The sequence below is a fragment of the Artibeus jamaicensis genome, unplaced genomic scaffold (assembly GCF_021234435.1).
Source record: "Artibeus jamaicensis isolate MK-2021 breed Jamaican fruit bat unplaced genomic scaffold, CSHL_Jam_final contig_233, whole genome shotgun sequence".
Taxonomy (NCBI): domain Eukaryota; kingdom Metazoa; phylum Chordata; class Mammalia; order Chiroptera; family Phyllostomidae; genus Artibeus; species Artibeus jamaicensis.
Window position 1 is genome coordinate 50,977,724 of NW_026521486.1, and position 21,986 is coordinate 50,999,709.

Sequence of the window (21,986 nt, forward strand, 5' to 3'; positions counted from 1 at the left end):
TTGAATACAACCAAAGAGGGCAAAGGAAACAGAGAAAAACATCACAGGACTACAACTCTGTACATGACAATGTTGTGCCAATACCATGTAGGGATACAGATTGAAAGGTCACTTAATTGTTCTTTGAGCAGCTAGTGGGTAGAGTTATAATGAGAAGGACAGTGAGACATCAAAGGGAAGATCCCCATTCTATAGAGTGTAGATGATGTAGATTGAGCTTCACAGGGACATAGGTCATTTTCTTCCCAGAGTAATGGCAGACTGATGTAACTGCTAATAAGATGAAAACATCACAGAGATGTCTCCACATCTTCAGGACACTAATTGTAGATCATATGAGAGTGAATAATGAAAGCTCAGACCCAGCAGGTATAGAGAGATGAAATAAGGACTAGACAAGTTCAGCTTAACCCAGAGGTCAAAAGAAGTCTGAGGCAGGAGACAATAAGCAACCAGAAGAGAGGGCCATGCAGCTGGACAGGGGTCCTGAGACAATGTGGACTGGCTGGCTGAGGGGAGGACTTCAGTGCTTGTAGCTCTTCCTGCTGGTGGATGAGCTGGTGGTGTATCTGACAGTGGAACTGCTGCCACCAACAGAGCTGAGGCCACCGCCCAAGCCTCTGCCACTGCCAGAACTGAAGCCACCTGTGAGGCTGTGACCGCTGCCATAGGAGTAGCCGCTGCCTCCACCCAGGGCTAAGCCACTGCCGACACCACTGGCGTTGCCACTACCACTGGAGATGGTGGACTGCACCACAGCTGTGAAGGGGAGGGCACAAGGACACAGGGGTGGTGAGCTCACTTGGCCAGACTGAGTGCAGTCAGAGGAACTCGAGACAAGGGGACTAGGCAAGCAAAGATACTTACAGATGTTGACTGGTCCAACGCCTTCCCCGCTCAGCCTAGGAGGGAGGAAACACAGGGACTGTGAGACCTCAGAGAGCCACTGCTGGACCAGTGTGGGGAGCCTCCAGGTGAGGACAATCCACGGGGAGACTGCCCTTTAACTGGTTCTCAGAGAGAAGCAATTATGGCCTTCATTACAGTGCTTGAAATGTGTGCTCCCTGGCTGGGCACCATGGAGAAGCAGCCAGATGGCTGACTGAGGGGGGTTAGGAATTACCCACCTGCACTCCTCGCCCTCCAGCAGCTTCCTGTAGGTGGCAATCTCCACGTCCAGGGCCAGCTTGACATTCATGAGCTCCTGGTACTCCTTGAGCAGCCTGGCCATGTCCTGCTTGGCCTTCTGCAGGGCCTCCTCCAGCCCAGCCAGCTTGCCCTTGGCATCCTTGAGGGCCAGCTCCCCACGCTGCTCAGCATCAGCAATGGCGGCCTGCAGGTTGGCGCACTGGAGGGGGAGATGGACAGAATGAATTTGTAATCTAGTCCTCCAGAAGGGACTAACCCTGGTTCTTCTGTCTCAGTGAGGCAGAGATCCAGAGCCCAGACTGCATGGAAAAGGAGCTGGCATCATTTTCCTCTAGACTTTGTCCATTCTGCAAACCTTCTCTAGTTGAAGAGTCACCTGCGAAAACCTGTGCCCCTTTGTGTCAGCCACCCTGCATGAGGTTGTGGGGGCTGAGTGGCGGAAGATACCAGGTACAGACCAGGCATAGACCAGGGGGCCATGGAAGAAATGGACCCACTGGCTTCTTTTGAAGCTTGACAGCTTTGGATAATGTCCTCTGGTAGTTACACTAACATGTACAAAATCACAAACATTCTCATTGAGGTGATGAGTTTCTATCTTCTCATGCTTGTAGGTGACACAGGTCTTTGTCCTGTGTCTTTGCCTGACTGGGTTTCTTTCCCACCTTGAATCTGGAGTAAATTTGCACCAATCTTGCGAGCTTGCTGGCCTGCCTTTTCTTCTCCAGTTCCCTGTATTACGAAATCAACTGTTCTTATGTAATCTCCCTTCAGTGCCTCTGACTATATTTTTACAGCTCTGACAGGGGAAACTGGTTTTGTTCACCTGTATGTCTCATGCCCTTGGGTTGGGATCCATTACTCTTACCTGTGGGAACTCACTAAGGGTGGAAACTGCATGGTCTCCTCTCCCTGCTCTTCCCTCAGTCCCCAGGGAGTTCTCAAAACCTGGGGACTGACCAGGTATTGTGACGACCACGTGGGGTTCTGGCATGGAAACGAAGATCTGTTTTCCTTTGTCCCCACCGTACCTGTTTCTTGACGTGGTCGATCTCAGACCTCAGCCTCTGGATCATGCGGTTGATCTCAGCAATCTCCTGCTTGGTGCTGCGCAGGTCGTCCCCGTGTCTGGAAGCTGTGACCTGCAGCTCCTCATACTGCAGTCCACAGAGAGACAAGGTCATGTGCAGGCTCTTCCCACGTTGCCAATGAAAGCAGGCTTTTCATAAATTAAACCTAGCAGCTTCTCCCAAAGAGATGTTAGGAAATGCTGATGTTTCTAGGTCACTGGAGACTATACACCAATCTCAGACCATCCTTGTTAAGAGACCACTGACTTTTCCAGTTCTCTTCAGAACCAGCAACAGCTTGCACTGGGTTTCTGAGACCAGCATCAGGGTGAAGCTAAAGCAAAGATCACTTGGTCCTTATCTACATGAGCTTTGCTCCTGTTTGGCTTCTTTGACTTACTAGAATTGCACAGAAATTCTGTAAACATCTACTCTCTCAGGGCAAGGCACATGTTCTGAGAGAGGACAGTAGCTTCCTACAAGTGCCTTTTCCCAGTGAAGTCTGGAGGCCTTGCTGGTGTTTAGGGGGGGAGCACAGGGATTCCTCAGCAGGTGCCCACTCACTGCTCACCTTGGTCTTGTACCAGGACTCAGCCTCAGCCCGGCTCCTCTGAGCGATCTCCTCATACTGGGCTTTCACTTCAGCAATGATGCTGTCCAGGTCCAGGTCACGGTTGTTGTCCATGGACAGGACCACAGAAGTGTCTGAGATGTGGGTTTGCATCTGAGCCAGTTCCTGCAGAACGTGAGATGGTCAGATCATTTTCCCCTGTGACATTCACAGGGTCCCCGAACCCAAGATCTTCCACCCTTTAGCAGAGCCCCATTAGAAGGGATAAAGGAGGGTGGAGGTGCTTACTGCCTCGTAGAAGGCTCTTGTGAAGTTGATCTCATCCACGAGAGCATCTACCCTGGCTTGCAGTTCAACCTTGTTCATGTAGGCAGCATCCACATCCTAGGGAATAAGCCCACAAGCTGGAGTCAGCTGAGCCCTCCTTCCCCATCTGCCCATCCTTGAGCCTCCCCACCTCTTCTGCTCTCAGATGTGGGCAGGGCTCCACAGTCCTCCTGGTTTCAATCAGCTCACCTTCTTCAGAGTCACAAATTCATTCTCTGCTGTGGTGCGCTTGTTGATTTCATCTTCGTATCTAGAATGAGAAAGGGATAACAGGTAACCGAGTCAGTGGTGAAGATGATACAGAAAAGGCAGCCTGGGGCTAGCCCTTTCTATCATTGATACACCCAAAGTGAGTTCCCTGCCAGTAAGCCTAAGAGATGACTTTTGTGGTCTATTAGTTATTTTCTTCTTTACTCTCCCTGTCCACCTCTATGGCCTTTTTGTTTTGAGGGGTTTGTTTCTAGGCAACATTGGTGAATTTTATTTTCATGGACTTGTTTTGCCTTGCAGTCATGCTCACATCTGGACCTGGACACTCCATGGTCTTGAAGTGTGTGCTTCAGAGAACTGAGCCCATTTCTCTCCTAACTCACTTGTTCTTGAAGTCCTCCACCAGGTCCTGCATGTTCCTCAGCTCCGAGTCCAGGCGGCCTCGCTCCCCCAACAATGCTGTCCAGCTGTCTCCTGAGGTTGTTGATGTACTGCTCAAAGAGGGGCTCCAGGTTCTGCCTCACGGTCTTGGTGCCCTGCTCCTGGAGCAAGGTCCACTTGGTGTCCAGGACCTTGTTCTGCTGTTCCAGGAAGCGCACCTGAAAGGGACACAAGTGGTTATTTGCCAGACAAAGGAAGGAAGATTCTGGACACAAGAGTTGTCAGATCCCCAAGCAGGCCTGTGTGGCCACCACAATGCTGGGTTGCTGCAGAGCAGACACAACAATCTATGCTGAGATCATTCTCCTCAAAACTGTCCTTCTTCGCACCCACATCTCCCCAGTGAAGCTCCCCAGTGGTCCTTGAGGTACTCTCACCCTCTAAGGTATGGAGCCTATCAGTGACTCTCAGCATTTCTTCTTCTCTTGACGTGTGTGACCACAAATCCACATAACATAGTATTTCCCTGATATATAGCACAAAGCTTATTTTTTAAGATAGTGGTACCACTGTTAAAGGAATGTTAAATGTCTGGAATCTGATGATTACATTTCAATCTCCTTGTGATTGGATTCTAATCTATCTTTCCATTTAGTGCACAAGTCTTTTCTAAATCAAACTCCCTCAATGGTCATTACCTGGTTGTACAAATTTATTATTTTAATGCATATATAAATGTTTCTGAGTCATTTATTTTCTCATTGAAGCAGGAATCTTTCTCCCCCACTTTTCTGTCATTATTTCCCCCTTGCCCATTGAAAAGTTTTCCAATGAAATTTGACTTCTAATGTTTTAGATTCTTCAGAAGGTACAGCCCACCCCTTTCATCTTTTCATTGCTTTTCCTTTGTTGCATAGTTATCAAAGTTGAGAATTTTCCCTGGACATGAATGAGATATTTAAGAGATTCAGCAGTTGTAAATTATATCCATCTCATTCTGCCTATGGTCAATGTGGAGCTAGTCTGGCATCCCAGGGGGGAGCCAGTCTGAGTTCCTTTCTCCTTTGCCCCACTCTCCTCCCAGTAGGACATGTGTTGGTCCTCTAGTCTGGGGGCTCTGAATCCCCACTGGAGATCAGGACTTCTTGGCTCACCTTGTCAATGAAGGAGGCGAACTTGTTGTTGAGGGTCTTGATCTGCTCCCGTTCCTCAGTCCTCACCCGCTGGATGGTGGGGTCGATTTGCAGGTTCAGAGGAGTGAGAAGACTCTGGTTGATTGTGACCTCTTGGATGCCTCCAGGGGGGCACACAGGGAAGCCAGCACCCCCATAGCCACCAGCAAAGCCAGCTCCACCACCGAGCCCAAAGCCACTACCAGCTGCACCACCAAAACCAAATCCACTCCCGGCTCCACCTCCAAAGCCAAAGCCTCCTCCAATTCTGCCACCGTATCCGCCACTGACACAGCTGCCACCTCCGATGGAGATCCTCTTGGAGCCCCCAGGCTGTAGAGGCTCCGGCTGCCAAAACCAGCTCCTCCACACACTCCACCAAAGCCACCACTGCCCTTGGAGCGGGACACAGAGACGCAGCTGAAGCCAGAGCGGTTGACCCCAGGGACCCTGGCTGAGCAGGCACTGAAGCCATGCTTGCTGCTGCTTTGGATCCTCTTGGTGGATTTGCTAGACATGGTTCCTGAGGATGAGAAGGCTGAAGAAGGTGCGAGAGGCTGGAGGGTAGAACTGAGAGGAGCAGGTGTGTGTGATGAGTTTCCTAGCAGTTTATATATGGTGGAAATGGGCTGGGCTCAATCCTGGAAGGTAGGTGAGCTTGCAGATTGGGAAGGGTTGGGCTTTACAAGCAGTGAGATCACATCTGGATTATTAGAAAAGTTATGAAATATAAAGATTGCATTTTGGCTCCCTATAGTCAGGGAAAATTTTCCTGCCTTCTAGCTTTGACTAGGTGTGAGTACAATAAGGCTATTCTCAATTCACTGAGCCAGGAGTTAGTCACCGTCTCAAACAAGTGCTCTGCCCTTAATGCCCGTGTCTCAGAATGCACTGAGTGTGCTCCTCTCCACACTGCTCTTTCACTCAGCAGAAACATTGCAGGTCAAAGTAGTCTGTTGAATATGCCTAATAGAGCGATTCCTGTTCCTTTTTGTTGATTATAACATTAAAAAGGACTTTCCTTTAATGAAATTTCACTCAGATAGATACGCAGAATCACAACATGATAGGCTCCTGTGTGAGTGTCACCAGCTTTAGAAAAAGTGCCCTGCCATGGCCACACTCCTCTCTCCCGTCCTCCCACGCAGCCCCTGACCAGCCCTGAGTCATTCAATTGCAGGTCCCAGAGGTCGCATCACTTCTTTATTATGTAATTCTATGTTTGTGTCTAAATGACAAACTTTAGAAAATATAACCCAAATATCATTTTGTCTTAAATATTTATCTATTAATAGACATCAACACATGTCTATTTAGTTTTCAAATAAACCTGTTTTGTGTTATTTTTTTAAATCATTTGCTTGTTCAAATCAGGATCCTAATCAGCTCTACACCTGTTTTTGTTTTATAACAAAGAGATATGTTTTATAAATCATTTGCATTGTTAAATCCTGAGATACAACAATGTAACACCTGAGATATGTTTTAACACCTGTTACAACGCCTGAGATATGTTTTATAAATCATTTACATTGTTAAATCCTACTTTATTTTTTTCTTTCCTGTTCATTTGTTAAAGAAACCAGGTTCTATGTTTTGTGCTGTTTGCTACTCTTTGGATTTTTCTAGTTGTATGTTCAAGCATCTCATTTAATCTGCTACTGTGTCCTTCATATGTCCTGGAAACTGATAGTTAAAAGTAAAAGCTTAATAAGGTACGTATTTAAACTTTCCAGATGTAGATGCTGTATATTATTACTTACACACTTATTTACATATTTAAAAGTTAAATAAATAATACATGTTCAAGAAACAAAATACATGCTCAAGGTCATCGGCCAGCCACCTCACTCCTATACCTGGAAGCAAACAGCGTCCTCAGCTCCCTGTGTACTTTTGTAGTGACTTCACTTGGATAGGTCTCTGTGCTTTTCCTGGGGCATGTGTAAGGTGTGTGCATGTTTGTATAAATATGTGTACATATATTGTATATGTATAAATATATACAACACATACGTTCTCTTTTCCAACTGTGGTGTATGAACTTTATCTCTCACGTCTATGTTTTCTCTTGACTCCCTTTTAATACTTCATGATGGCTTTTCCATAACTGCTTGCTTTTCTCCACCCTTACCTCTTTTCCCCTTATTGCACATTCAGCAATCTCTTTCATCTCTTTCTCTTTTTGCATTACTTTCAGTTTGGCCTTCATTTCTGTTGCAACATTTTTTCCCCTCTGCTTCTTTTCTGAGCTCTACTAGCTAATGTTTTCATCTTTCTTTGGTCTCACTATATTGTCCCTTTGCTCTCTGATATTATCATGGTATTTATTTTATTGAAATTTAGAGTCAATAAAATAATATTTTATTGTGACTTTTTCTTTTGAATGTTTTTAATATGCTTTTTGTTTTCTCTACATTTTTAAAGAAATGTAAATTATCTTCTGTGGGTCCTGGAACAGTTTCTTTCTGACTGGTGCTCATCTTTGAATGTGGTGAGCTACTTCTGAACCTGCCATTCACAGAAAGTATTCTGGGATGAGGGGCCAAGGCCATACCCAAGCTAATAGGAAGTCTCATTATGACACAGGGCTGGGTGAAAAATTCTTTTAATCTTAAATTCAGCCAAACCAACAAAGATTGCTACAGGGTGGCTCTCAGTTCAGTCTTTCTTTGCTTCACCAACAAAATGCTACCAGTAGGCCTTTACTCTGATTCCTTATTCAGCATTACCTTCACAGTTTCTCGAACTTCATGATGTATTTGGTCCTGCCTCCAGCTCACACACACAGTTCTGGCTGTTGCAACAAGAGCTTCTTGGATTTGCACCTGAGGAAGTGCCCTTTACTTTGACTTAGCAGGAGGTACATGAGTCAACAGTGCCTGGCAAGTGGGGGAACCTCAGCATTAGCTTTGATTCTGTGATTGGTGTTCCTTTGTGGTAACCATGTTGCTTTGTTTTAAGTTGTTTTTTTGTGAGTGTTCTCTCTCTGTTTTGCTACAATTGTGGGTCCATTCTCTATTTCTGTGAAAATATTTTTTTTTTCTTTTTGGTTGAGGGTGGAGTTAACTTTTATGTTTCTTATTTTTCTTATTGTTTTTAGGTAATTTCTTAAAAGGGGGGAAATTCTTTCCTTTTCTCTTCTATGTTATATTCAGAAGTCTTCCATTCACATATTAATATTTAAAATATTATGTTAACTATAATGTTAAGTTAATAAGTTAGAATTATTACAGTTCTTCTGCCATGCTTTGTGGAAATACTGTCACTCAATGCAGACATCATTGGCCTTGGGGCCTCTCTCTTCTCTAGAACCATGTTGCAAATCACCTGAAATTTTTCTATAGGACATCGATCATATTTCCTATCATTACTAGATATTTAATTCCAAAATATATTTAATTCCAAAAATATATAATACCATTCTATATCTTAATCCTTTATTTCTTTTAAAAATATATTTTATTGATTATGTTATTAGTTGTCCCATTTTTTCTCCCCATTATTCCCTTCCACCCTGTACCCATCCTCCCACCAGCATTCCCCCACTTTAGCTCATGTCTGTGGTAGCATATATAAGTTCTTTGGCTTCCCCATTTCCTGTACTATTCTTAACCTATCTATTTTGTACCTACCATTTATGCTTCTTAACCCCTGTATCTTTTCCCCATTCAAGCCCTCCCCCTCCCCAGGAGTAACTCTCCATGTGATCTCCATTTCTGTTCCTGTTCTAGTTGTTTGCTTAGTTTGTTTTTGTTTTTTTGTTTGTTTGCTTATTTTTTAGGTTCAGTTGTTGATAGCTGCAAATTTGTTGTCATTTTACTGCTTATAGTTTTAACCTTATTTTTCTTAGATAAGTCCCTTTAACATTTCACATAATAAGGGCTTGGTGATGATGAACTCCTTCAACTTGACCTTACCTGGGAAGCATTATCTCTTCCCTTCTATTCTAAATGATGGCTTTGCTGGATAGAGTAATCTTGGATTTAGGTCCTTGCCTTTCATGACTTCAAATACTTCTTTCCAGCCCCTTCTTGCCTGTAAGGTTTCTTTTGAGAAATCAGCTGATAGTGTTATTATAGGAACTCCTTTGTAGGTAACTGCCTCCTTTTCTCTTGCTGCTTTTAAGATTCTCTCCTTTATCTTTAATCTTGGGTAATGTAATTATAATGTATCTTGGTGTATGCTTCCTTGGGTCCAGTTTCTTTGGGATTCTCTGAGCTTCTTGGACTTCCTGGAAGTCTATTTCCTTTGCCAGATTGAGGAAGTTCTCTTTCATTATTTTTTCAAATAAATTTTCAATTTTGTAGTATTCCTTCTCTCCTTCTGGCACCCTTATGATTCAGATGTTGGAATGTTTAAAGTTGTCTCAGAGGTTCCTAAGCCTCTCTTCATTTTTCTGAAATCTTGTTTCTTTATTCCATTCTGGTTGAATGTTTAGTTTTTCTTTTTGTTCCAAATTGTTGATTTGAATCCCAGTTTCCTTCCCTTCACTGTTGGTTCTCTATATATTTTACTTTATTTCACTTTGCATGGCCGTCACTTTTTCTTCAATTTTGCAACCATACTCAACTAGGCTACCAGTGTTTTGAACACTATATCTGATAGATTGACTATCTCTTCATTGTTTAGTTCTATTTTTGGAATTGTGATCTATTCTTTTATTTGGGCCATTTTTAAAATAATCTTACTGCACCTGTTATGTAGTAAGAGGCAGAGCCTTAGGTATGTGGCAGAGCCAGGCAACCCACGTAGCTGCATTGTGGTGCTGTATGTGGGGGAGGGGTCCGAGAGGGAACATTGTCACTTGTTTGGCTCCCCTCTGGCTTTCAGTCACTTACTCTGCTACCCACAAGCAAATTGGGTCTTTCTGGTGTTGATTCCTGGGTGGGTAGGCTTGCGTATGTTCTAGGACCCCAAGGGCCCAATGAACTCTCATGTGAGGCTGCAAGTTTCTGCTGCTGCTGCATCTTCTACAGGTTTTTTCAGTCAGAGGTTTTGAGGCTTTATTTCCTTGGGCTGGAACCTGGGTTGGGTGGTCCATCTCACTCCCCCATTGTTCCTCCCTGTTTATCAACATTTATACAAATCCCTGTTTATGCAAATGTGGGACCACCAGCTTCCACCTCACCACCTGGTCCTCCAGCCACTGCCTTGCTGTGAAATCTCTCGCTCCAGCTGCCCATCTCTACCCCTCCTACCAGTCTGGATGAATGTTTCTTACTTAACTCCTTGGTTGTCAGACTTCCACACAGTTTGATTTTCTGTCACTTCTGGTTGTGTTTTGTTTTTAAATGTGTTGTCCTTCTTTTGGTTGTGCAAGGAGGCAAAGTGTATCTACCTACACCTCCATCTTAGCTGGAAGTTCTGAATCCTTTACTTCTTTTGCTGAAGCATCTTAAAGGAAATCCAGACATTGGGTCATTTCATTTATAAATATTTCCATGTATGTCTAGGTAATAAGACTTTTTAATCTAAATTTGAGTGTAAATGAGTATTAGATTTCATTAAGAAAGAACTTTATCATGATATAATAACTGTTATGCAGTTAGTAGTGACTAAAAATTGTAGTTAGTGACAAGTATGCCCTAAGTTCAATCAATGTGTAGTTTGACAAAGTCAGGTTGATCAACTCTTTATAATTAGAAGAATCACAAACAGAGGAAGATGCAAAGGCAATGTACCATTCTCATCACATCATATTAAGGGTACATATTGTCAACATGCCTTGTCACTGATGTTAACCTTAGTTACCTGGCTGAGGAAATGTTTATTTGATTTCTCTACTGTAAAGTTGCTCTTTTATCCCTCCCTTCCTTTGCAAGGAAGTCAGTATGCACAGCCCACACTTAGTGGGGAAGAGTTATTTTTGACCTCTTTGAGGTGGGAATACCTGTGTAAATAATTTGGAGTCCTTCTGCATGAGAGTTTTCTATCATCCCTTATTAATTATCGTTCAATCATTTATTCATATCTGTATGGACCATGAATGTTTATTTTATACTTTGGATTATAACCCAATAATATGTCATTCATCTTTAATTAATTAATTAATTGATTGATCAATTAATTAGTTAATGGCACAGATTGTTCCAATTTGGCTATTAGGAGCTCTTTCAGTGGTTATTTTTTTTAATTACTCCCTTACTTTATGGCACTGAAAGATGCTCCTGTATAATCATATATTTCCCACCCCCTTCCTGGAATCAATAATTTCTCCTTTATTTTTAATAAATTTCTAATATTATTAGGGTTCTCCAGAGAAATATAACCAATAGAATGTATATATATATATAGAGAGAGAGAGAGAGAGAGAGAGAGATAATATACACATATATTTATGATTAAAAATTGGCTCATGTGATTTTTGGAGGTTGGCAAGTCTAATATCTGTAGAACTGACATCCCAGTTCAAGTTTGAAGACTGACAGGTTGTTGAAGAACTAGGAAGTGCCAGTGTTCTAGCAGAAGAAGAATTTGGCAAGAAAACTCTCATATTTAGTAGAGAGTAGAGAGCCTATTTTTCTATTTAATTAGGCCTTCAACTGACTGGGTAAGGCCCACCTATATTATAGTGGGCAATCTACTTTACTCAGTCTATCAATTTAGATGTTAATTTCACCTAAATACAGGATCTGGCAGAAGTAAGGCTTGCTTGAGTGTGGTTGGTAGGGTACGTGAATGTCTCACACAAAACAGACAGCAATTTGAACATTTCACCTACAATGTCATGTGGCATGCTTGAGTGTGATATTGTTATGTTACAGAATTACATGCTTATGATTTTGTAATAAAAGACTTTGTGACAAAAAGGGCATTATTTCTGCTGGACCCTGTATATCCTCACAGAAACATCCAGAATGATTTTTGACCAAATATGTGGGCACCTGGTAGCCCCATCGAGATGACACATAAAATTACTCATCACACTAATTGTTTCAGAACCCAAGATCTGGGTGCTAGACATGCTCAATGCTATTGAGTGTCATTGTTTCTAGGCACCATCGGTGAGAGAGAAAACATGTGTATGTTCTAGCCCCTGTATATGCACACATCTATAAATATTACTGTATGTAACCATCTGTGTCTATATTAAGCTAAGTAAAAATTCATGCTAATGTCACCAACTCCAATTCATTATCATAAGAATCATTTTAGCCTTCTCCTTTGCTTATCTATGGCCACAAATACCAACAGTGATAAAGCTTGTTCCAACCATCTGCCATCCATTTACCACATTTTTTGGACCATAATAGGCACCTAGGTTTTAGAGGAGGAAAATAGGAAAAAAATTGTGAAGCAAAAAATGTGGTAAAATATTTAATAACATAAACAACATAATATTTCACCAATGTACATGTAAACAGAACTCAACAGCAGTATTAACAACCATTATTTCTCCCAAATTTCATGGGGGGGAGTGCATCTTATAGTCCAAAACTATGGTACTTAATTTTTCAGAATTATTAAGCCATAACTCCAGTGTAAACAACCCTTTCAACTAGAGTACAGTGTTTATGTACAGTTTCTTTGTGCCTGTAACAGATTTCAATCATTTCCAAAATTTCTTAGTTCAGCGTTTTTTTCTCCCCACTCCTTTCAGTGAGGTTGTTCCATACATTTGTAAAAGAGAGAGATTCTTTTTTTTTTTCACATTCTGCACTCTATCCTGGGGTTACTTAACCTTATAACTTATTATTTTAAACAATTTTCAACACTGAGGTTCACCATGTGCTACAAAATTCTAAGTTTTTACAAATGCATACATAGTGTTGTGAATTCACCATTACAGTTTCATACAAAAGAGAACCATCACCCTAAAAAAATCCCTCTGTGCTTCACCTATTTAACCTTGCAAAGTTCTTTTACCTTTCCAAATACTCTTTAGAATCAACTTCAGTCTCTAGAATTGACAAAAGAGATTGCTGGAATTTCAACTGATATTGTGTTGAATCTTTATGCTAGGTGGGGAAAACCAATATTGTAATGATATTGAGTGCCTCAATCCATGAATAGAGAATGTCTCTTCATATATTTACACCTTTGATTTCCACTCGTCAGTATTTTATAGTTTTTCACATATAGCTTTTCTGCATATTTTGTTATATTTATGCTTTAGTATTTAAGTCTGGGGGTTATTATAAATGGCATGTTTTTTAGTTTTAATTTTCAGTTATTCATTGCTGATATATAAGAAATTGGTTTTTACATAGTAATTTTTGTCCTGCTACTTTGCTATACAGTAGTCTCCACTTATCCATGATTTTGTTTTCCACGGTTTCAGTTACCAACAGTCAACCATGGCCCTAAAATATTAAATAAAAGATCCCAGAAATAATTTATACATTTTAAATTGTACTCTGTTCTGAGTAGGCTGATGAGATATTGTGCAGTTCTGCTCTATCCCACCTGGTAGGTGAATCATCCCTTTGTTCAGTGTAGACACACTAGATAGACTACTGGCCCATTACTAGCCATCTCAATTATTAGATCAACTATCACAATATCACAGTGCTTATGCTAAAGTAACCCTTATTTTACTTAATAATAGCCTCAAAACCCAAGAGTAGTGATGGTGGCAAATCAGATATGCCAATGAAGAACCATAAAATGTTCTTATACTATATATAATAAAATATAGTAAAATTAGAGGTGAATGCAGTGAGAACTATATATAACTCTACAGTTTGGTGTGTAGAACTATACATATGTATAGTGTATAGACATATCTACATATGTGTAGAACTATACATATATATACATACACATATGATGAATAATTTTATGTGTCATCTTGACGGGGCTACCAGGTGCTCACATATTTGGTCAAAAATCATTCTGGACGTTTCTGTGAGGATGTACAGGGTCCAGCAGAAATAATGCCCTTTTTGTCACAAAGTCTTTTATTACAAAATCATAAGCATGTAATTCTGTAACATAACAATATCACACTCAAGCATGCCACATGACATTGTAAGTGAAATGTTCAAATTGCTATCCATTTTGTGTGAGACATTCACGTACCCTACCAACCACACTCAAGCAAGCCTTACTTCTGCCAGATCCTGTATTTAGGTGAAATTAACATCTAAATTGATAGACTGAGTAAAGTAGATTGCCCACTATAATATAGGTGGGCCTTACCCAGCCCACCTATATTATATATATGTATACATATGTTTGGTGTGTAGAACTATATATATGTATATATGTGTATGTATATACATATATATATATATACACATACATACATATGGTTTGGTACTGTCCACAGTTTCAGGCATCCACTGAAGGCCTTAGATGTATCCCCACGGATGAGGGGGGACTACTGTATTAGCTTGTTAGTTCTACATAGTTTTTGATAAAGTCTTTCACATTTTTTACATAGACTATCATGTCATCTGAGAATAAAGACTATTTTATTTCTTCATTTCTAATTTGTATAACATTTGCTTCTTTTTTCCTATTATTGAACTAGTTATGATATCTAGTACAATGTTGAATAAAAGTGGAGAGAGAGCACATACTTGCCTTGTTCTTGATCTCAAAAGGAAAGGGTTCAGCCTCTTACCAGGAAGTTTGATATTAGCTGTAGGATTTTTTCCTATATTCTTTATTAAGATGAGGAAGTTACCCTCTATTCCTTGTTTGCTAAGATTTTAAAAAATCATGGATGATGCTGGATTTTGTCACATACCTTTCCTGCATTGATTAATATAATCAGATGATTTTTCTTCTTTAGCCTTTTGCTATGGTGGATTGCACTGGGTGATTTTGAATGCTGAACCAGCCTTGCATATTGGGAATAAACCTTCCTTGATTATGATATATACTCCTTTTTATGCATTGTAGTATTCAATTGATAATACATATTTTATTGGGGATTTTTATGTCTATGTTCATAAGAGGTATTGGACTATAGTTTTCCTTTCTTGAAATATCTTTATCTGGTTTTGGTATTAAAGTAATGCTGGCCTCATAAAATGAATTGGAAAGTGTTCCTTCTGCTTCTGTTTCCTAGAAGAGATTGTCAAGAATTGGTACCGTTTATTTTGTAAGTGTTCGGTAGAATTAGCCAGTGAAGACATTTGGGCCAGGTGCATACTTTTGGGAAGGTTTATTCAATTCCATTAATAGATATAGGACTATTCTGATGATCTGTTTTTCCTTGTGTAAGTTTAGTATCTTTCAAAGATCTGGCCCATTTTATATAAGTTATCAAATTTGTCACATAGAGTTGTTTGTAATTTTCCTTTATTATAGTTCTTAATATCCCTATATCATAAGATTTTAATTTAAATTTATATATACATATACTGTTTTTAATCCTCCTTTTGTATGTTTCTATAAGATAGATAATTTTCCTTGACTTTTTTTTTTAACTTTTCATCATTCCTCATGGGTACATGATAAAAAGTGTGATAAGCAGGCTCAGACTTTGGAGGCCAGTCATCACACATCTGTTGAGGGGAGATTCTGGGCAGAAAGTGAAGAGGTACCAAAGTGAGAGGCTCCCCACGTTGCTGTTGCAAGAGTTAGAGGTGAACACAGTGAGATTCTGATACAGCAGGATCCAGAAACACACTCCGTAAATTGGCTAATTCAAGAACATTTCTCTCTTGGTATGAGAACCTGGGGATTGGGGACATGAAAATAAATGGCCTGGAAATAGTGACTGGCCCTGAGGAAGCAAAAGCTGATAGACCACTGTGGCACTGTATCTGAGTGTTTTTTCCCCACTCCTGGGAGTCAAAGCAAGCCTGGGAGTACCTGAGAGGATGTGGGACCATCTCTTTTGGAGCAAAAAGGACTCAACTTCTTTGAGTGACAGGTTTATAGTGTAAGCAGGTGGGGACCTTCATTCTTGTTTTGCCTTCACACTTCAAGAAATCAGTGTTTGAGTTGCATGTTTGAGTCACTGGATCCTTAATTTGACCAGCTCTAGTGTTTACAAATTTTTCTGCTGTGAAGATTATTGATATTCACATCTCTGATATATAGCTTTCTGCATTTGAACTGTTTATTCAGATACATCTCTAAAAGTACAATACCAGATCAGGAGTGTGCATAATTAAATTACTCTTGATATATACGTTATCAGGCATATTTATTGGTCTCGAAGGCAACTATAAGTATAAATTAAATATGTTATTTTCTTGCTAAAGTTCTTTTGCTCTAATTGAGCAATAGTATGTTTCTCTGGGCTTGCGGGTGACTACTGGGGCAGGAGGGGGTAGAGGCTGAGATGCCAAGAGAAACTGATCCACTGGTACCTGCTACAGACAGTAAAAACAAACTTAACAATGACATGGACCACATCCCTACTATTTCTGGTGACAAACATTGAGATGGAATCTGATCTGGGAGGAATCCTGAAAATGAGGGTGCCAAACTGCTGTTTATTGAAGTTCTCTAAGGAAGGGGAGTGAAGCACATAGGAATAGAGTCTCCTCATTTGTAAAAAGAAATTTGTCAGATGAAAAAGCTCAAAGACCATGGGTGACAAATCATGGCAATATAAAACATGCATTATGTCATAAATCTGCTTTATTTAGCAATACAAGTGAGCAAGGAGGAGAGGGAACAAAGCAGGGATACAGACTGTACATTATAGAACTAGTCATTTGTGCTTTCATGACCACTGCAGGGGAAGAGCCCACCCTGGAGAGATAGAAAATTCCTGGGCCACTGGAAAGCAAGGGGAAGTTGCCTTGTTCTAGAGTCAGACCCAAGCAGCTACCTTCTGATAGTGAGCAATGAAGCTCAGATGCAGCAAGTACAGGCAGAGTAAAGAAATAAGGGCACTCAACAACTTCAGTTCTAACTCAGGAATGAAGAGAAGTAGGTAGTGGGAGAGAAGAAGCAACCAGAAGAGAGGGCCATGCAGCTGGACAGGGGTCCTGAGACCATGTGGACTGGCTGGCTGAGAGGAGGACTTCAGTGCTTGTAGCTCTTCCTGCTGGTGGATGAGCTGGTGGTGTATCTGACAGTGGAACTGCTGCCACCAACAGAGCTGAGGCCACCGCCCAAGCCTCTGCCACTGCCAGAACTGAAGCCACCTGTGAGGCTGTGACCGCTGCCATAGGAGTAGCCGCTGCCTCCACCCAGGGCTAAGCCGCTGCCGATACCACTGGCGTTGCCACTACCACTGGAGATGGTGGACTGCACCACAGCTGTGGAGGGGAGGGCACAAGGACACAGGGGTGGTGAGCTCACTTGGCCAGACTGAGTGCAGTCAGAGGAACTCGAGACAAGGGGACTAGGCAAGCAAAGATACTTACAGATGTTGACTGGTCCAACGCCTTCCCCGCTCAGCCTAGGAGGGAGGAAACACAGGGACTGTGAGACCTCAGAGAGCCACTGCTGGACCAGTGTGGGGAGCCTCCAGGTGAGGACAATCCATGGGGAGACTGCCCTTTAACTGGTTCTCAGAGAGAAGCAATTATGGCCTTCATTACAGTGCTTGAAATGTGTGCTCCCTGGCTGGGCACCATGGAGAAGCAGCCAGATGGCTGACTGAGGGGGTTAGGAATTACCCACCTGCACTCCTCGCCCTCCAGCAGCTTCCTGTAGGTGGCAATCTCCACGTCCAGGGCCAGCTTGACATTCATGAGCTCCTGGTACTCCTTGAGCAGCCTGGCCATGTCCTGCTTGGCCTTCTGCAGGGCCTCCTCCAGCCCAGCCAGCTTGCCCTTGGCATCCTTGAGGGCCAGCTCCCCACGCTGCTCAGCATCAGCAATGGCGGCCTGCAGGTTGGCGCACTGGAGGGGGAGATGGACAGAATGAATTTGTAATCTAGTCCTCCAGAAGGGACTAACCCTGGTTCTTCTGTCTCAGTGAGGCAGAGATCCAGAGCCCAGACTGCATGGAAAAGGAGCTGGCATCATTTTCCTCTAGACTTTGTCCATTCTGCAAACCTTCTCTAGTTGAAGAGTCACCTGCGAAAACCTGTGCCCCTTTGTGTCAGCCACCCTGCATGAGGTTGTGGGGGCTGAGTGGCGGAAGATACCAGGTACAGACCAGGCATAGACCAGGGGGCCATGGAGGAAATGGACCCACTGGCTTCTTTTGAAGCTTGACAGCTTTGGATAATGTCCTCTGGTAGTTACACTAACATGTACAAAATCACAAACATTCTCATTGAGGTAATGAGTTTCTATCTTCTCATGCTTGTAGGTGACACAGGTCTTTGTCCTGTGTCTTTGCCTGACTGGGTTTCTTTCCCACCTTGAATCTGGAGTAAATTTGCACCAATCTTGCACGCTTGCTGGCCTGCCTTTTCTTCTCCAGTTCCCTGTATTACCGAATCAACTGTTCTTATGTAATCTCCCTTCAGTGCCTCTGACTATATTTTTACAGCTCTGACAGGGGAAACTGGTTTTGTTCACCTGTATGTCTCATGCCCTTGGGTTGGGATCCATTACTCCTACCTGTGGGAACTCACTAAGGGTGGAAACTGCATGGTCTCCTCTCCCTGCTCTTCCCTCAGTCCCCAGGGAGTTCACAAAACCTGGGGACTGACCAGGTATTGTGATGACCACGTGGGGTTCTGGCATGGAAACGAAGATCTGTTTTCCTTTGTCCCCACCATACCTGTTTCTTGACGTGGTCGATCTCAGACCTCAGCCTCTGGATCATGCGGTTGATCTCAGCAATCTCCTGCTTGGTGCTGCGCAGGTCGTCCCCGTGTCTGGAAGCTGTGACCTGCAGCTCCTCATACTGCAGTCCACAGAGAGACAAGGTCATGTGCAGGCTCTTCCCACGTTGCCAATGAAAGCAGGCTTTTCATAAATTAAACCTAGCAGCTTCTCCCAAAGAGATGTTAGGAAATGCTGATGTTTCTAGGTCACTGGAGACTATACACCAATCTCAGACCATCCTTGTTAAGAGACCACTGACTTTTCCAGTTCTCTTCAGAACCAGCAACAGCTTGCACTGGGTTTCTGAGACCAGCATCAGGGTGAAGCTAAAGCAAAGATCACTTGGTCCTTATCTACATGAGCTTTGCTCCTGTTTGGCTTCTTTGACTTACTAGAATTGCACAGAAATTCTGTAAACATCTACTCTCTCAGGGCAAGGCACATGTTCTGAGAGAGGACAGTAGCTTCCTACAAGTGCCTTTTCCCAGTGAAGTCTGGAGGCCTTGCTGGTGTTTAGGGGGGAGCACAGGGATTCCTCAGCAGGTGCCCACTCACTGCTCACCTTGGTCTTGTACCAGGACTCAGCCTCAGCCCGGCTCCTCTGAGCGATCTCCTCATACTGGGCTTTCACTTCAGCAATGATGCTGTCCAGGTCCAGGTCACGGTTGTTGTCCATGGACAGGACCACAGAAGTGTCTGAGATGTGGGTTTGCATCTGAGCCAGTTCCTGCAGAACGTGAGATGGTCAGATCATTTTCCCCTGTGACATTCACAGGGTCCCCAAACCAAGATCTTCCACCCTTTAGCAGAGCCCCATTAGAAGGGATAAAGGAGGGTGGAGGTGCTTACTGCCTCGTAGAAGGCTCTTGTGAAGTTGATCTCATCCACGAGAGCATCTACCCTGGCTTGCAGTTCAACCTTGTTCATGTAGGCAGCATCCACATCCTAGGGAATAAGCCCACAAGCTGGAGTCAGCTGAGCCCTCCTTCCCCATCTGCCCATCCTTGAGCCTCCCCACCTCTTCTGCTCTCAGATGTGGGCAGGGCTCCACAGTCCTCCTGGTTTCAATCAGCTCACCTTCTTCAGAGTCACAAATTCATTCTCTGCTGTGGTGCGCTTGTTGATTTCATCTTCATATCTAGAATGAGAAAGGGTTAACAGGTAACCGAGTCAGTGGTGAAGATGATACAGAAAAGGCAGCCTGGGGCTAGCCCTTTCTATCATTGATACACCCAAAGTGAGTTCCCTGCCAGTAAGCCTAAGAGATGACTTTTGTGGTCTATTAGTTATTTTCTTCTTTACTCTCCCTGTCCATCTCTATGGCCTTTTTGTTTTGAGGGGTTTGTTTCTAGGCAACATTGGTGAATTTTATTTTCATGGACTTGTTTTGCCTTGCAGTCATGCTCACATCTGGACCTGGACACTCCATGGTCTTGAAGTGTGTGCTTCAGAGAACTGAGCCCATTTCTCTCCTAACTCACTTGTTCTTGAAGTCCTCCACCAGGTCCTGCATGTTCCTCAGCTCCGAGTCCAGGCGGCCTCGCTCCCCAACAATGCTGTCCAGCTGTCTCCTGAGGTTGTTGATGTACTGCTCAAAGAGGGGCTCCAGGTTCTGCCTCACGGTCTTGGTGCCCTGCTCCTGGAGCAAGGTCCACTTGGTGTCCAGGACCTTGTTCTGCTGTTCCAGGAAGCGCACCTGAAAGGGACACAAGTGGTTATTTGCCAGACAAAGGAAGGAAGATTCTGGACACAAGAGTTGTCAGATCCCCAAGCAGGCCTGTGTGGCCACCACAATGCTGGGCTGCTGTAGAGCAGACACAACAATCTATGCTGAGATCATTCTCCTCAAAACTGTCCTTCTTCGCACCCACATCTCCCCAGTGAAGCTCCCCAGTGGTCCTTGAGGTACTCTCACCCTCTAAGGCATGGAGCCTATCAGTGACTCTCAGCATTTCTTCTTCTCTTGACGTGTGTGACCACAAATCCACATAACATAGTATTTCCCTGATATATAGCACAAAGCTTATTTTTTAAGATAGTGGTACCACTGTTAAAGGAATGTTAAATGTCTGGAATCTGATGATTACATTTCAATCTCCTTGTGATTGGATTCTAATCTATCTTTCCATTTAGTGCACAAGTCTTTTCTAAATCAAACTCCCTCAATGGTCATTACCTAGTCGTACAAAATATTATTTTAATGCATATATAAATGTTTCTGAGTCATTTATTTTCTCATTGAGGCAGGAATCTTTCTCCCCCACTTTTCTGTCATTATTTCCCCCTTGCCCATTGAAAAGTTTTCCACTGAAATTTGACTTCTAATGTTTTAGATTCTTCAGAAGGTACAGCCCACCCCTTTCATCTTTTCATTGCTTTTCCTTTGTTGCATAGTTATCAAAGTTGAGAATTTTCCCTGGACATGAATGAGATATTTAAGAGATTCAGCAGTTGTAAATTATATCCATCTCATTCTGCCTATGGTCAATGTGGAGCTAGTCTGGCATCCCAGGGGGGGAGCCAGTCTGAGTTCCTTTCTCCTTTGCCCCACTCTCCTCCCAGTAGGACATGTGTTGGTCCTCTAGTCTGGGGGCTCTGAATCCCCACTGGAGATCAGGACTTCTTGGCTCACCTTGTCAATGAAGGAGGCGAACTTGTTGTTGAGGGTCTTGATCTGCTCCCGTTCCTCAGTCCTCACCCGCTGGATGGTGGGGTCAATTTGCAGGTTCAGAGGAGTGAGAAGACTCTGGTTGATTGTGACCTCTTGGATGCCTCCAGGGGGGCACACAGGGAAGCCAGCACCCCCATAGCCACCAGCAAAGCCAGCTCCACCACCGAGCCCAAAGCCACTACCAGCTGCACCACCAAAACCAAATCCACTCCCGGCTCCACCTCCAAAGCCAAAGCCTCCTCCAATTCTGCCACCGTATCCGCCACTGACACAGCTGCCACCTCCGATGGAGATCCTCTTGGAGCCCCCCAGGCTGTAGAGGCTCCGGCTGCCAAAACCAGCTCCTCCACACACTCCACCAAAGCCACCACTGCCCTTGGAGCGGGACACAGAGACGCAGCTGAAGCCAGAGCGGTTGACCCCAGGGACCCTGGCTGAGCAGGCACTGAAGCCATGCTTGCTGCTGCTTTGGATCCTCTTGGTGGATTTGCTAGACATGGTTCCTGAGGATGAGAAGGCTGAAGAAGGTGCGAGAGGCTGGAGGGTAGAACTGAGAGGAGCAGGTGTGTGTGATGAGTTTCCTAGCAGTTTATATATGGTGGAAATGGGCTGGGCTCAATCCTGGAAGGTAGGTGAGCTTGCAGATTGGGAAGGGTTGGGCTTTACAAAGAGTGAGGTCACCCCCAGCACCTAGAAAGGTATGAAATATGGAGATTGCATTTTTGGCTTTCTTCATTCCCAGTGCAATTCTACTGCCTTCCAGCCTTGACTTGATCCCCACATAATACATCTGAA

At 43.2% G+C, this 21,986-nt stretch overlaps 2 protein-coding genes across 2 annotated transcripts; both read right to left on the minus strand.

Annotated features, from left to right (window-relative positions):
* LOC119037332 (keratin, type II cytoskeletal 6A) lies at positions 1-5,479 on the minus strand. The gene is given in 11 exon segments (XM_053661767.1): positions 1-759; positions 868-902; positions 1,128-1,348; positions 2,181-2,306; positions 2,791-2,955; positions 3,079-3,174; positions 3,307-3,367; positions 3,711-3,778; positions 3,780-3,926; positions 4,863-5,212; positions 5,215-5,479. Coding segments are annotated over 11 exon segments (1,689 nt in total). The 5' UTR covers positions 5,399-5,479; the 3' UTR covers positions 1-523.
* Positions 5,480-16,409: 10,930 nt separating this feature from the next.
* KRT6A (keratin 6A) lies at positions 16,410-21,778 on the minus strand. The gene is made up of 9 exons (XM_053662088.1): positions 21,153-21,778; positions 20,002-20,216; positions 19,598-19,658; positions 19,370-19,465; positions 19,083-19,247; positions 18,474-18,599; positions 17,421-17,641; positions 17,162-17,196; positions 16,410-17,053 (listed from the first exon to the last, which is right to left on the minus strand). Exons 1-9 carry the CDS (start codon positions 21,687-21,689, stop codon positions 16,818-16,820), a joined length of 1,692 nt encoding a protein of 563 aa, XP_053518063.1. The 5' UTR covers positions 21,690-21,778; the 3' UTR covers positions 16,410-16,817.
* Between the last annotated feature and the right edge of the window lie 208 nt (positions 21,779-21,986).

Excerpts from the sequence above, each read along its gene's own strand:
- KRT6A (XM_053662088.1), bottom strand. The coding sequence starts at position 21,689 with ATGTCTAGCAAATCCACCAAGAGGATCCAAAGCAGCAGCAAGCATGGC. Across the intron at positions 20,217-21,152 it reads TCGCCTCCTTCATTGACAAG|GTGCGCTTCCTGGAACAGCA; the intron begins GTGAGCCAAGAA and ends TGTCCCTTTCAG. Across the intron at positions 18,600-19,082 it reads AGTCCTGGTACAAGACCAAG|TATGAGGAGCTGCAGGTCAC; the intron begins GTGAGCAGTGAG and ends TGTGGACTGCAG.